The following is a 15,350-nucleotide window of genomic DNA, read 5'->3' on the forward strand; positions in this document are numbered from 1 at the left end:
TTAAGTCCTTTATTATTTGACATTGCTTTAGAACCCTTGGCTATAGCTATTCGTGAATCACCCAATATTTTCAGTATTACCCATGGGGAGACGACGTATAAGGTATCATTATATGCGGATGACTTGTTATTATATATATCTGACCCTGAAAGATCTATTCCTGCTATTTCTTCTTTGCTCGCTCAATTTAGTAACTTTTCTGGTTATAAATTGAATTTTAATAAGAGTGAACTATTTCCAATAATATGCAAGTTCCAATTTATAATCATGTACCATATAGAATTGTTACAGATTATTTTACTTATTTAGGTATTAAAATTACTAAAAAAACATAAAGATTTATTTAAAATTAATTTTCTACCTTTAATCGATCAAATTAAGCAACTTGCTAATAGGTGGTCTCCATTATCTTTGTCGTTGGTAGGCAGAGTTAATGCCATTAAGATGATGATACTACCTAAATTTTTATATTTATTTCAAGCATTACCAATTTTTATTCCTAAATCTTTTTTTTTTGATATGGTTGACTCTAAAATATCTTCTTATTTGTGGCAGAACAAAAATCCTAGACTAGGCAAAAAATATTTACAGAAGCCTAAGAAGGAGGGCGGCTTGGCTCTACCAAACTTAAGATTTTACTATTGGGCAGTTAACATACGGTATTTAATATTCTGGACACAAGAATCGACTACAGCTGCTTGCCCACAATGGGTAAATTTGGAATGTAAATCTGTGCAAGATTTTTCATTGATCTCAATCTTAGGATCTTCACTTCCTTTTTCGTTATTTAAAATGAATAAACAGATAACTAATCCCATAGTCAAGTATACATTACGAATTTGGTTTCAATTTCGTAAATTTTTTGGCTTGAATAAGTTTATGCTCTCATGTCCTATAATATCTAACTACTTCTTTCGGCTTTCATCTATAGATCAAGCTTTTCTATTATGGAAAACAAAAGGTATAACATGTTTTCGTGATCTGTTTTTGGATGATAACATTATGTCCTTTGAACAGCTATCTAATAAATATAATTTACCTAAAACCCATTTTTTTAGATATTTGCAAGTCAGAAATTTTCTGTATAATGAATTAAAGTCTTTTTCGAAAGAATGTCCATTGGACATTACAGAAAGAATTTTAGCCCTCAATCCTTGTCAAAAGGGTTTAGTAGCTTTCATTTATAATATGATTATGAGTGTACAGCCAGATGTATCAGAAAAAATTAAGAAGGAATGGCAAGAAGAATTGCATTGTCCTATATCTACTGAGCAATGGCAAAATTTTTTATCATTGGTAAATTCGTCCTCTATTTGTGCTAAACATGCCCTAATACAATTTAAGGTTGTACATAGAGCTCACATGTCTAAAGATAAACTTGCTCGATTTTATTCTTATGTTAATTCAACTTGTGACAGATGTCATTATGATGTTGCTTCATTGACTCATATGTTTTGGTCTTGTCCTTGTTTACAAAATTATTGGAAAGATATTTTTAATATTATTTCAAGAGTTTTAAATATCAATTTCCAACCGCATCCTTTTACTGCAATTTTTGGTTTACCAATGATAGATAATAATTGTCTATCCGCTTCATCTCAACGATTGATTGCATTTGTTACATTAATGGCTAGAAGATCTATTTTACTGAATTGGAAAGAAATTAACCCTCCAACTGTATTTCAGTGGTTTTCTCAAACTATTTCTTGTCTGAGTTTAGAAAAAAATTAGAAGTGTGGTTTTTGATTCTTCAGTTAAATTTGAGGAAACTTGGAGACCATTTTCATATGAGTTAAATGGTCTGATCCTAAACCTTACTGTTATTATCCTTAATTATTTGGATGGAGGTTCGGAGTTATCGGCACTACTGTATGTATTTAACATTATGCAATTGCCCATGTTGGTTAGTTTTTTAAAAAGTTTTCTTATAGTTTTTTGGGTTTTTTTTCTCTTTTTCGATTCTTTTACATTAATACTATGAGTTTGGGAGGCTTTATGTATTGATTATTACATATCTGATTGTCTATTTAAACTATTAATTATGTACTCTCAACGTTTTGTATTCATATTTCACTTATGTTTTTCTTAAAATTAATAAAAAGATTTAAAAAGAAAGAAAGAGATTCACTCAGTTATCCAACCTACAGAGTCATCAGCGAGTACACACTGGAGAGAAGCCGTTCACCTGCTCAGTCTGTGGGAAGAGATTCATTGATTCAACCAGCCTACAGAGACATCAGCGAGTTCACACTGGGGAGAAGCCGTTCACCTGCTCCGAATGTGGGATGGGATTCACTCAGTTATCGAAGCTACAGAGTCATCAGCGAGTTCACACTGGGGAGAGGCCGTTCACCTGCTCAGTCTGTGGGAACGGATTCACTCAGTCATCCAACCTACAGAGACATCAGCGAGTTCACACTGGGGAGAGGCCGTTCACCTGCTCAGAATGTGGGAAAGGATTCACTCAGTCATCCCAACTACTGGCACACCAGTCAGTTCACACTGGGGAGTAGCCATTGTTATGAATCCCTAGGTTTTGTTTGCATTGGACTGTCATTTTAAGAGAGAGTGATAGATATAAGGCGAATCAGTCTGACTTGCAGCTTGTTTAGTTTTCCTTCTTTTTCAATCTTTTTATTAAGTTTTTCAAAAGCAATTCATAATGTTCTTAGTAGTACAAAGGGAGTGGGATTACATTGTTGGCAATTAACATATGAAAAAAAAACTATAAATAGCACCAATATAATTGACCTCCCAAACCCCTAATATAACCAAAATAGAAAAAAAAGGGAAAAGAAATCAAATTGAAATCAAACAAAAACTAAACTAAACCAAACTGAAACTAAACTAAACAAAGCTGGGCTATTCAATTATGTCAAATAAAATCATGAATGTCGTCAACTCCGCTCCTCTACTCAAATCAATGGATAAAGTAAAGGAATCAGAAGAAGTCAAATTACATTCTATGGAAGTGTTGAATAAAAGGCCTCCAAGTTTCTTCAAATTTAACGGAGGGGTCAAATGTACCACTTCTAATTTTTTCTAAATTTAAACAAGATATTGTTTGGGAAAACCACTGAGCTGTAGTTGGAGGATTTGTCTCTTTCCCGTTCAATAGAATAGATCTTCTAGCCATTAAGATAGCAAATGCAATCACCCGCCAAGCTGCAGAGGACAAATCAATCCAAAAAATTGCAGTAATAGGATGAGGTTGTAAACCTATGTGTGAAATTGTAGAGAATATATCAACAATATTTTTTCATAATTGTTCCAATAGAGAGCAAGACCAAAACATACGAGTTAGAGAAGCTTCCTCAGAACGACATCTATCACAGATCGGATTTATATAAGAATAAAATTGGGCTAACTTATTCTCAGATATATGTACCCTGTGTACCACTTTAAATTGAATCAACGTATGTTTGGCACAAATAAAAGTACAATTAAGTAATTGTAACGTTTTTTTCCCCATTTCTTTATAGGTACGGAGAGTTGACGTTCCTTCTCCCATTCATTTTTAATTTCTCAGATATATCTGGCTGTATATTCATAATCATACCATAAATGATTGCTATTAAACCCTTTTGATAAGGATTTAAGCCTTTTTTTTCCATAACAGTTGGATATGAAAGCGGAAAGGTCGGTAACATCGTATTTAAAAAATGTCTGATCTGTAAGGATCTAAAACATATTGCATTTGGGAAAATTATATTTAATAGACAACTGTTCAAAAGACATGAAACAGTTATCCAAAATTAAATCACAAACACATATTATACCCTTCATTTTCCAAGCCATAAAGGTTTGATCCATGACAGAGGGTTAAAAGAAAAAATTAGATATAATAGGATTTGATAAAATAAATTCATTCAAGCCAAGGAATTTACGAAATTGAAACCATATTCATAATGTATGTTTAATTGTAGGGTTAACCATTTGTTTATTCAATTTAGAGAGAACCAAGTGAAGTGAGCTCCCTAAGATGGAAGCCAATGAAAATCCTTGTGCCGAATTGTGTTCAAGATTAACCCAATGAAGACTAACATTCAAATCCACTTCTTACATCCAAAATATTAAATATCGAATAGTAATTGCCCAGTAATAAAACCTTAAATTTGGCACTGCCAAGCCACCATTCTTTTTGGATTTCTACAAATATTTTTTACTTAGCCTAGGAATTTTATTCTGCCATTTTTAAAATGAAATTTTAGAGTCAATAGTATCAAAAAAGGATTTAAGAGTAATGATTGGTACTGCTGGGAAAATATATAAAATTTTAGGTAAAATAATCATTTTTATAGCATTAATTTGGCCAATCAATGACATAGACAATAAGGACCATCTAGTAAACAATTGTTTGACCTGATCAATTAAAGGTAAAAGATTAACATTAAATAAATCCTTATGTTTTTTTTAGTTATTTTAACACCTAGATAAGTAAAATAATCCGTAACTAATCTAAATGGTAAATGTCTATAGATTGGAACTGACAAATTTAAAGGGAAAAGTTCACTCTTATTAAGATTCAGTTTGTAACCAGAAAAGTTACTAAACTGAGCGAGCAGGATATAAAAGCAGGATTGGATTTGTCAGGATTCGAAATATTTAATAACAAATCATCTGCATATAATGATAACTTGTGTACCACATTCCCGCGAGAAATGCCAAATATGGAAGGAGAGTCACGAATAGCAATAGCTAATGATTCCAGGGCCATGTCAAATAGCAATGGGCTAAGAGGATAACCTTGCCTAGTGCCGCCAAATAACCGAAAACAAAATCTTATATTATTGGTAAGTACCGAAGCCATAGGGGCATAATATATCAATTTAACCCAAGATATAAATTACCAACTAAAATTAAATTTCTCAAGCGTGGTAATTAAGTATGGCCGTTCAACTCTATCGAATGCTTTCTCGGCATCCAATGAGATGACTCATTCTGGAATTCTAGATGAGGGAGTATAAACAATATTCATCAATCTCCTAATATTAAAGGACAAATAGCGGTTTTTAATAAATCTGGTCTGATCGACCGAGATAATTTGAGGCAATACATTCTCCAATCCAGTAGCCAGCATTTCCGCCTCCTGTCCAGGGGTGCTGCATTTACCTGATGTGCAGGTTCGAGACTTCCCCCACGTGGGACCTCGGGGAATTACACGGACGCGAAGAGCCCGGAGGTGGGGTGCGGGGTGCAGGGCGTACCTCAGTCTGGGACACCAGTGTCCCGGAGTTTGCATTTTTCCGGAGAGAATCCTTTTGCTCCCTTTGCTGAGGACGGTGCATTCGGCGTTTGGCCGATATAATGATGTTAAATGGACAAATCCCTCGGCAGTGACCCTGGATCTGCAGCGATCACGGACACGGCCCTGAAGTGTGATTTTATAATCATCGGTTCCCCGATGCAGAGTGACGGTGAGAAACGGGACTGATTATTCAAACTGTCACTCGTTGTCTCCGGTCAGTTAATTGTGTGTGACTGTGAGAGAGTCGGGAGCAGCTTATTTATTCCCGCACGTCAGCAACTCACACATTGTTTAATTTACATTTGTCATGATGAAATCAATAAACCGCTGTAACTTCCTGCCCTGGTGTCAGACTCGAGTTTTATTTGAGGTTTCTGCTGCCCCCCGCACCCTGTGCACTGCAACAGTGGGTCGGAGCTCCTCACACTGACACAGTAGCGTCTCAGCTCCAGGCTGAGGGAGGTCGGATGCCCAGGATCTCATTTCAACCCAACCCCCTTACTTGCTAAATGACCCTCTCCTGCCCCCCGTTGACAGTTAAAATCGACGAGATTCCACCCTGCAAACGGTTAATATCAACCGTGAGTACACTGAGGTCCCAAGTACGAGAGGGATGGGGGATGAAATATCGGCGTCAGATACGGAGTGAAGCTCCCTCCACGCTATCCCATCAGATACTCTTGGGGTCCGACACAGTGTGTAGCTCCCTGCACACCATCCGATCACACACTCCCGTGGACGGACACAGAGTGTAGCTCCCTTCACACCATCCCATCTCACACTCCCGGGGTCAGACACAGACCTCCCTCCCTCCCCCTCCCCTCCCATTCCCTCTCTCCCCCTCCCCTCCCATTCCCTCTCTCCCCCTCCCCTCCCATTCCCTCTCTCCCCCTCCCTTCCCATTCCCTCTCTCCCCCTCCCCTCCCCTCTCTCCCTACCCCTCCCCTCCGTCCTTTGTGTCTGACGTCACAGTCCCGCCTCACTCAGGCACTTAAAGCGACACTCACAGTAAACGAACCTGCGGTCTCGCAACAAAATGCACCTCTAAAGTCTGACAGCAGACTAGTGAGTGAATCTTCGATGGTGCAGAGTCAGAAACCAAAGAGTTGCCAGACTGAGTCAGGGCTTTGGGGCTCCAGAGAGAGATGGGGTCTAGAGTTTATGAGGAGGAGGAATCAGACCAGCAGGATGTAGCTACAAAAGAAAGATTAGAAGCATTTGGAAACTGGTTGATCGAAAAAAAAGCTGGTTAATTTCTGTAAAATACTGGTGGAAATCAACAGTCAGGCAGCAATTGTGGAGAGGAATAAATAGACAACTTTTAGACCAAGCCCCTTCCGCATGCCTAGACTGTTTACTCCGCTGCTTAGTTGCTGCCTGAACTACAGAGTTCCTCCAGCGTTTTGTGTATGTGTGGGTCTCTGTATTCCCAGCAACTGCAGAATCTCCTGTGTTTTATATCTGCATTTTACTTTGGCATTAGGTACACGTTGATATTGAGTATATTGCTTATGGGAGCCGCTTTCTGCGTTAAAACAGCTGCAGATTTTTCTATACACACGAAAAGAATGAGGTATGGACATTGAACCAGTGCTTGCAGAATTGTTCAATGGCACCGTGATTACCCATAGGGCCATGCGTTAGGAATTTCGCCGGCGCTGAAGCGCCGATGAAATGCGCAGGCGTCAGGCTGAGGCCGCCCCTGAGTTTCACGCATGCGCGCAGTACACAGAGGGCCTTGAAAATGGCGGTTGCAGGTAAGAGCGATTCTCCATTTTTTTTTATCTTAAACAGCGACTTCGGGATAATTCCTCTGAATTTTGGACACCGTGGCCAGCAATCCCGGGACAGTCCTGCCCTCTTCCCTCTCTCTCAGCCCCACGATCCGTACACGGACCCCGGGGAGCTTCCGGCTGATGAGGGAATGGGAACCGATGGATCTCTCAGACAGAGCTGAGCTCCAGCTATCCAAATACAAGGATTAGGAACTCGGAGAAAGGGAACAAAATCTTTTACATCAGCAGTTGAGAAAATCGGCATTAGTACTCTTTTCCGTAAATGCTGCCTGGCCTGCTGAGCTCCTCCAGTATTTTGTGTGTGTTGCTTCCTCCACCTCCTCTTGCTCCGGACTTTTCTACCGGTGAGAACATGTTTTGTCCCATTCTCTCTGGGTACGTAATGATATCAAACACCTTTGTCCTGGGTAACAAGCAGCTTTCACATCACAAATGTGCCAGACTCCAATGAGACAGACTACTGCCCTTCCCTTCATATACATTGGTATTACCATCACTGAGTTCACCACCGTCAGTCATTGGGGGAGAGTTCAGAGGAAATATTTATGTAGAATACAGAAATTGGGGATGCCTGTTTGCATTTTGGTGATGCAAGAGTTGCTGGAGAATTTGCAAGTGGGAAGAAGTGGAGTGATATTTGGAAATCTGACTTTTTAAAGCATAATTTAGCAAGCAAACCACATATGGACAATGTGCAAAAACTTTGGTGAGAATATCCTCCATTTCCTGTTACAGGCCAGCTACATAGGTTGTGTGAGAGTGCAGTTGAACTCAATCAAACCCAGAGGAGATCAAAGTTCCTATTGACAGTGATTTGCTAGCTGTGAAAATGAATACCTCTCTATATAAAATTCACTGTGCACATCTTGTCACTGGGTAAAAAATACACAGTACAAGATTTATCTTCACACTGGTTATTACAAATTATAGGGGAGATTATTACAAATTAGAGAGGTATTGGAGGGAAGGAGGGGAGACCTCCAGTGTCCCTGATGCCCTCACCTACAAGATGTGCATCCAGCTGCAGTTTGTAACCCTGCACTTCAATGAGCTGCAACTTGAAATGAGTGAATTGCAGATCATCCAGCAGTTGGAGGGGGTGATATATATGACATGAAGAGAGGTGAGTTACACCCAAGGTGCCGGACATAGGAAACTGGGTGAGAATCAGGAAGGGGAATGAGGTTAAATAGCCATCGCAGAGTACTCTAGTGGCCATTCCCCACAACAACAGGTGGATCACTTTAGAAACTGTTGGGGGGAATTACCTGGCAGAGGAAGGTCAAAAGGCTGATAGGGGATTCGTTAGTTAGTGGAACAGAACAAGAGGGGACGAATATCCTAGTGGTAAGGCTTGCTAGTGGTAGTGAACGGGGGGGGGGGGGGTGATGTGGTTAAAATAAGTTGTAGGGGGAATGGGAGCCAGAATGACAGAACAGATAGTGGAGAGGGTGAATTGAATTGACTTTATTAAATACATACTTCATAAACATGAGGAGTAGAAATCTTTACGTTACATCTCCATGTAAATGTGCAATGTGTAATTTATAGTAACTTATATAGATAGTTTGCACATAGGACAGTCAATATAACATCGAAATGCAATTGTATCAGCATGAATTAATCAGTCTGATGGCCTGGTAGAAGATGATGTCCCAGAGCCTGTTGCTTCTTTTGTTGTGGTACTGTTTCCTGGATGGTAGCAGCAGGAACAGTTTGTGGTTGTGGTGAATTGGGCCTGTTTGTCCTTGATATTCTTTGGGCCCTTTTTACACACCTGTCTGTGTAAATGTACTGAATCGTGGAAAGTAGATTGTGCAATGGATAATTTCCTTGTTTATATTTAGAGACATTTTTAGGTGCATAAAATGATGAAGGGTCTTGAGCGTGTGGGTGGCCAGAGGTTTTTTTCCCAGGGTTGAAATGGTTAACATGAGGGGGCATAGTTTTAAGGTGCTTGGAAATAGATACTGAGGGATGTCAGGGGTAAGATTTTTACACAGAGAGTGGTGCGTGCGTGGAATGCACTGCCAGCAGTGGTGGTCCAGACAGATACAATGGGGTATTTTAACAGCCTCTTAGATAGGTACATGGAGCTTAGAAAAATAGAGGGCTGTGTGCTAGGGAAATTCTAGGCAGTTACTAGAGTAGGTTACATGGTTGGGACAACATTTTAGGCTGAATGGCCTAGAATATGCTGTAGATTTCTATCTTCTATTTTGAACAGTGAAGTAACTACTCTTCTTTAATCTGTACAGGGTCCACGATTTTAATGCCAGTTTTCCACACTCCCATAGACCCTTTGTCCATCTCCTGAGTAAACAGAGATGGAAAAATATTTAAGATTTAAGATCTCCCCCATCTGCTTTGGTTCCACACGTGGATTGCCATTCCGGTCTTCCAGAGAACCAACTTTGTGCCTTGCAATCCTTTTGCCCTTAATCGATCACTAGAATCCCTGAGGATTATCCTTCACCTTTTCTGTGACAGCAACCTCATGCCATCTTTTACCCATCCTGATTTATTTCTTATGTGTTCTCTTGCATTTCTTCTACTCCATAAGAAACTGACTGCCTATCCCTGTTATGCAATTCCATTTTGTGCTTTACCAGGGTCTCAATATCTCTTGCAATCCAAGTTTCCCAACAGTTTCTATCTTTACCTTTTATTCTGACATACCCGCTCTGTACTTTCAAAATTTCGCTTTGAAGGCCTCTCATTTACCAAGCACACCTTTGCCATAAAGCAGCCTGTCCCAATCCACAGTTGCCAGATCCTAGTGTTGATTCCAGGTGTTGATCCATCCACCTTTCCTACGCTGCTCCTTGTATTGAAATATACAGGGCTCAGCATATTCACTGCACCATGCTCAACTTTTTCATTCCTGACTTTGTCTGAGGACTGAACAACATCTGTCTCCACAACCTCTCCACTACCATTCAGGCTCCCATTCCCCCTACAACTTTAGTTTAACCCTCCTTACCCCCACCTCCCACCATGCAGATCTATCACCCCTTTGGCTTTCCTCTCTCAGATCAATAAAAAGGAGGTGCATACCAGGTACAGGCAGATGGGAACAAATGGGGTACTTATGAAATACAGGAAATTCAAGTGAACACTGATGAAAGAAATAAAAGAAGGCATGAGGTTCCCCCAGCAGACAAGGTAAAGGAGAATCCTCAGGGATTCTGCAGATATGTTAACTGCAAAAAGATTGCAAGGGAAAAAATTAATCCTCTGCAAGATCAGAATGGTAATCCATATGAGGAGACAAAATAGATGGGGAGATTATTTCTATTATTATTATTATTATTATTATTATTATTATTATTTCTATTATTGTTATTAAAGTCAAGTCACTTTTATTGTCATTTTGACCATAACTGCTGGTACAGTGCACAGTAAAAATGAGACAACGTTTTTCAGGACCATGGTTTACATGACACAGAACAAAAAACTAGACTGAACTACGTAATATAAAAAACACAGAGAAAGCTACACTAGACTACAGACTTACACTGGTCTGCACAAAGTGCACAAAACAGTACCGGCATTACAAAAGAGAGCCCGAATGCTTCGGAGCCTTTTCCCAGACGGCAGGAGGGAGAAGAGATTGTATGACGGGTGCATGGGGTCCTTCATAATGCTGTTTCCTTTGCGGATGCAGCGTGTAGTGTAAATGTCCGTGATGGCGGGAAGAGAGACCCTGATGATCTTCTCATCTGACCCCACTATCCGCTGCAGGGTCTTGCGATCCGAGATGGTGCAATTTCCAAACCAGGCAGTTATACAGCTGCTCCCGATGCTCTCAATACAGCCCCAATAGAATGTGATGAGGATGGGGGGTGGGGGGGTGGTTGGGAGATGGACTTTCCTGAGCCTTCGCAAAAAGTGGAGACGCTGCTGGGCTTTCTTTGCTTTGGAGCTGGTGTTAAGGGACCAGGTGAGATTCTCCGTCAGGTGAACACCAAGAAATTTGGTGCTGTTTACGATTTATCCGTATTTACACAGGAGATGGACACAGAGTCTATAGAAGTGAGGCAAAGCAGCATCAACTTCATGTACCCTGTACAGATTACAGAGGTGGAGGTGTTCGCTGTCTTAAGGCAAATTAGCGTGGATAAATCCCCAGGGCCTGACGGGGCTTGGACCCTGCGGAGGTCAGGTGCAGAAATTTTCGGGGCCCAAGCACAGATATTGAAATCACCCTTAGTGACAGGTGACGGACTGGAGGACAGCCAGTGTTGTTCTGCTGTGTAAGAAAGGCTCAAAAAATAAACTAGGAAATTATATGTTGGTGAGCTTGAGTGGTAGTGGGAAAGTTATTGGAATGTATGAGCAGGAACCGGATATATAAGTATTTGGATCGATGTGGATTGATTAAGGATAGGCAGCATGGCTTTGTGCATGGTAGGTCATGTCTAACCAATCTTATAGAGTCTCTCAAGGAAGTTATCAGGAAAGTTAATGAAGGCAAGGCAGCAGGTATTGTCTACATGGACGTTAGCAAGGCAGTTGACAAAGTCTCATATGGGAGTTTGGTCAAGAAGGTTCAGTCACTCAGCATTCAAGATGAGATAGTAAATTGGATGAGACACTGTCTTTGGGAGAAACCAGAGTGTGGTAGCAGATGGTTGCCTCTCTGACTGGAGGCCTGTGACTAGTGGTTGCCACAGGGATCTGTTGTTGTTTGTTATCTATATCAGTAATCTAGATGATAACATGGTTAGCTGGATCAGCAAATTTTTGGATGACAGCAAAATTGTGGTGTAATGAACAGCGAGGAGGACTGTCATGACTTGCAGTGCGATCTGGATCAGCTGGAAAAATGGGTTAAGAAATGCAAAATGGAATTTAATGGAGACAAGTGTGGGGTGTTGCATTTTGGTAGGAACTAGGTCTTAAACAGTGACTGGTCGGGCACTGAGGAGTGCTGTAGAAGAAAGGAATCTGGGAATACAAGTCAATAATTCACTGAAAGTGGTGTCACAGTTCGATAGGGACAGAAAGAAAGATTTTGACATATTGGCCTTCATGAACCAACGTATCATTCCAGATACCAGCACTCTGCCCAGTCAGAAGATGATTTCTCTGTCCAACTTGGGTTGAACATCACTGTAACAGTGTGATTCCAGATCAAACCTTGGCAACTCAAGTAATCTCATCTGAAATGGTGTCCTACACCCACTGATGGATTTTTAAATATTTTTACAGGTTGAAAACGACAAGGAATTTGTCTATGGGAATTCAAACACACCACACCAGTTGTGCTGTCTCTGTCTAGATATTTAAGGAGCAAGGGATTCAATCAACCATCCTTCCTGCTCGGACTGTAGGGAGGGATTCACTCGGTCATCTGACCAACTGGCACGTCCGTCATTTTACACAGGGGAGAGACCGTTCACCTGCTCAGACAGTGGGAATGGATTCACTCGGTCATCTCAACTGAAGGTACATCAGCAAGTTCACACTGGGCAAGGCCATTCACCTGTTCCGTGTGTGAGAAGGGATTCAGTCGGTCATCCCACCTGTGGACACACCAGTCAGATCACTCTGGCAGGTCATCTGCTGAATTTGTGGAGAAGGATTCACTCAGTCATCTGACCTAATGGCTCACCAGCGAGTTCACACCGGGGAGCGGCCGTTCACCTGCTCAGACTCTGGGAAGAGATTCACTCAGTCATCCCAACTGAAGGTACATCAGCGAGTTCACACTGGGGAGAGGCTGTTCACGTGCTCAGACTGTGGGAAGGGATTCATGTTGTCATCTCACCTAATGAGACACCAGTCAGTTCACACCGGGGAGCGACCGTACACCTGCTCAGAATGTGGGAAAGGGTTCACTCAGTCATCCGAACTACTGGCACACCAGTCTGTTCACACTGGGGAGAGGCCGTTTACCTGCGGTGAATGTGGGAAGGGATTCACTCGGTCATCTCACCTACTGGCACACCAGCGAGTTCACACCAGGGAGAAGCCATTCACCTGCTCAGACTGTGGGAAGGGATTCTCTTGGTCATCTGATCTACAAAAACACCAGCGAGTTCACAGTGGGGAGAGGCTGTTCACCTGCTCAGTCTGTGGGAAGGGATTCACTCAGTTATCCAACCTGCAGAGTCACCAACGAGTTCACACTGGGGAGAAGCCGTTCATCTGCTCAGACTGTGGGAAGGGGTTCAGTCAGTCAGCCACACTACAAAGACACCAGCGAGTTCACACTGGGGAGAGGCCGTTCACCTGCTCAATCTGTGGGAAGGGTTTCACTCAGTCATCTGATATGCTGGCACACCAGCGATTTCACACTGGGGAGAGGCCGTTCACTTGCTCAAACTGTGGGAAGAGATTCACTCAGTCATCCACCCTACAGAGGCATCAGTCAGTTCACACTGGGGAGAGGCCATTCACCTGCTCAGTCTGTGGAAAGGGATTCACACGGTCATCCACCCTATTGGCACACCAGTCACTTCACACTGGGGAGAGGCCGTTCACCTGCAGTGAATGTGGGAAAGGATTCACTCAGTTATCTCATCTACAGAGACACCAGCAAGTTCACACTGGGTAGAGGCCATTCACTTGCTCAGACTTTGAGAAGAGATTCTCTCAGCGATCCCCACCAAATGTCTGTCATTGAGTTCACACGGGCAGTGACTGTTCACCTGCTGTGAATGTGGGGAAGGATTCACTCAGTAATCAAACCTTCTGACACACTACCGGGTTCACACTGGGGAGAAAGTTTCAATGAGCTGCATGCTGGATATTTGTCCATCAACGTTGCTGAATGCAATTTCGAGAGTGACTGTCGGTGCTGAACTCTGCAATTATTGCTGCTGCTCACCACACCCAGTTCTGCACCCTGGTCACTGGGCATGGGAGGAGTTTCTTCTGCACATTCAACTTTAATGGGACTGGAGTTTAATATTCTGCATCTGAGACAAATAAATCAGTTCTATTTTAAACTCTGTCTCCGGTACTTAGTGAATTTATAACACACCTAGTGCATAGTAGAGGGTCAACTCAGGCCAGCTGGACCCTGCCAGTGATTCTGTTCCAAGACAGTCCTTTTAAATCCTCTCCTGTTGTTCACCTCTCGCTCTCTCTGTGGTGATGGGTTCCAAACAGTCACCACTGTGTGGGCGAAGAGGTTTCCATTGAATTTTCTGCAGACTGAAGAAGTTGAGCTGACTGCAGTTCTGCCTGAGATGTTCTTCACCCCTCAAATCTCTGGGCTGAGGAAGAATGACATTGGTAGTTAACCTACTCAGTCATGACTCATTTCCACATTATGGGTCATTTTCCCTGCTTCTGAAGGGTTGTTGAAAACACTACTATACTCTAAAGACTGAAAGCAGAATGGGAAACCATTTGTTGGATGTTCAACGAAGCAGGGTGAGAAACCAGAGGCGGGTCTGCACAGGGCAGAGTTTGGGGCTCTGGACGATGGTTGGGGTAAGAAAGTACGATGAGGAGAAGGAAATCAGTAGCGGGGCGTGGCAACGAATGACAGAGTAGCAACATTTGGAAGCTGATTGATGGAGAAAATCTTTTGTTCGTCTGACTGATGACACAAACAATGCCTGTGGTGAGGTGCGCCACTGGTTGAGGAACGTGTGTGTTGAGAATGGTTTTATCTATTGAGGGAGTTGTTCCTGCTTGTTTATCCTGTAATATTATTAATGGCCTTGTAGGTTCCTCCAGCATTTTGTGTATGTGTTACTTGGACTTCCAGCATCCACAGATTCTCTCCTGTTTTTGATAAGAGCAAAAGCCGGGTCATATAATATAGCAAGAAAACAGTGGGAAGTGAGAGGATTGGAAAGTATTTACATAACCAACAGGAGACAACTAAAAAAAAAACACTGGAGAGAAAAGATGAAAAATTAAGGTAAGTGAGCCAATAATATCAAGTATCAAAAGTTGTTCACATACATAAAGAGTAAAGGAGAGGCAAGAGTTGATATTGTACCGCTGGAAGATGATGCTGGCGAGTTAGTAATAGAGTAAAGAAATAGCGGCCGAATGTAATAAGTATTTCGTGTCAATCTTCACTGTGTCAGACACTCGCAGTGTAAGACTATCAGACATAGGAGCTGAATTAGGCCATTCAGCCCTATCGAGTCTGCTCCGCCGTTCTATCATGGCTGATCCCGGTTCTGTCTCAACCCCATGCTCCTGCCTCCTCGGCATATCCTGTAATGCCCTGACTGATCAGCAAACTATTAGCTTCTGCCTAAAATGTACCCACAGACTTGTCCCCCACCGCCGTCTGTGTCAGAGAATTCCACAGATTCACTGCTCTTTGACTAAAT

The 15,350-nt window shown here is 41.9% G+C and overlaps 1 protein-coding gene across 1 annotated transcript; it reads left to right on the forward strand.

The window, feature by feature from the left end:
* Window positions 1–6,917: 6,917 nt before the first annotated feature.
* Window positions 6,918–14,553, forward strand: LOC140722078 (uncharacterized). The gene is made up of 3 exons (XM_073036875.1): window positions 6,918–7,005; window positions 12,630–13,479; window positions 14,430–14,553. Exons 1-3 carry the CDS (start codon window positions 6,918–6,920, stop codon window positions 14,551–14,553), a joined length of 1,062 nt encoding a protein of 353 aa, XP_072892976.1.
* Window positions 14,554–15,350: the final 797 nt, after the last annotated feature.

This window comes from Hemitrygon akajei, unplaced genomic scaffold (assembly GCF_048418815.1).
Source record: "Hemitrygon akajei unplaced genomic scaffold, sHemAka1.3 Scf000069, whole genome shotgun sequence".
NCBI classification, from domain to species: Eukaryota; Metazoa; Chordata; class Chondrichthyes; order Myliobatiformes; family Dasyatidae; genus Hemitrygon; species Hemitrygon akajei.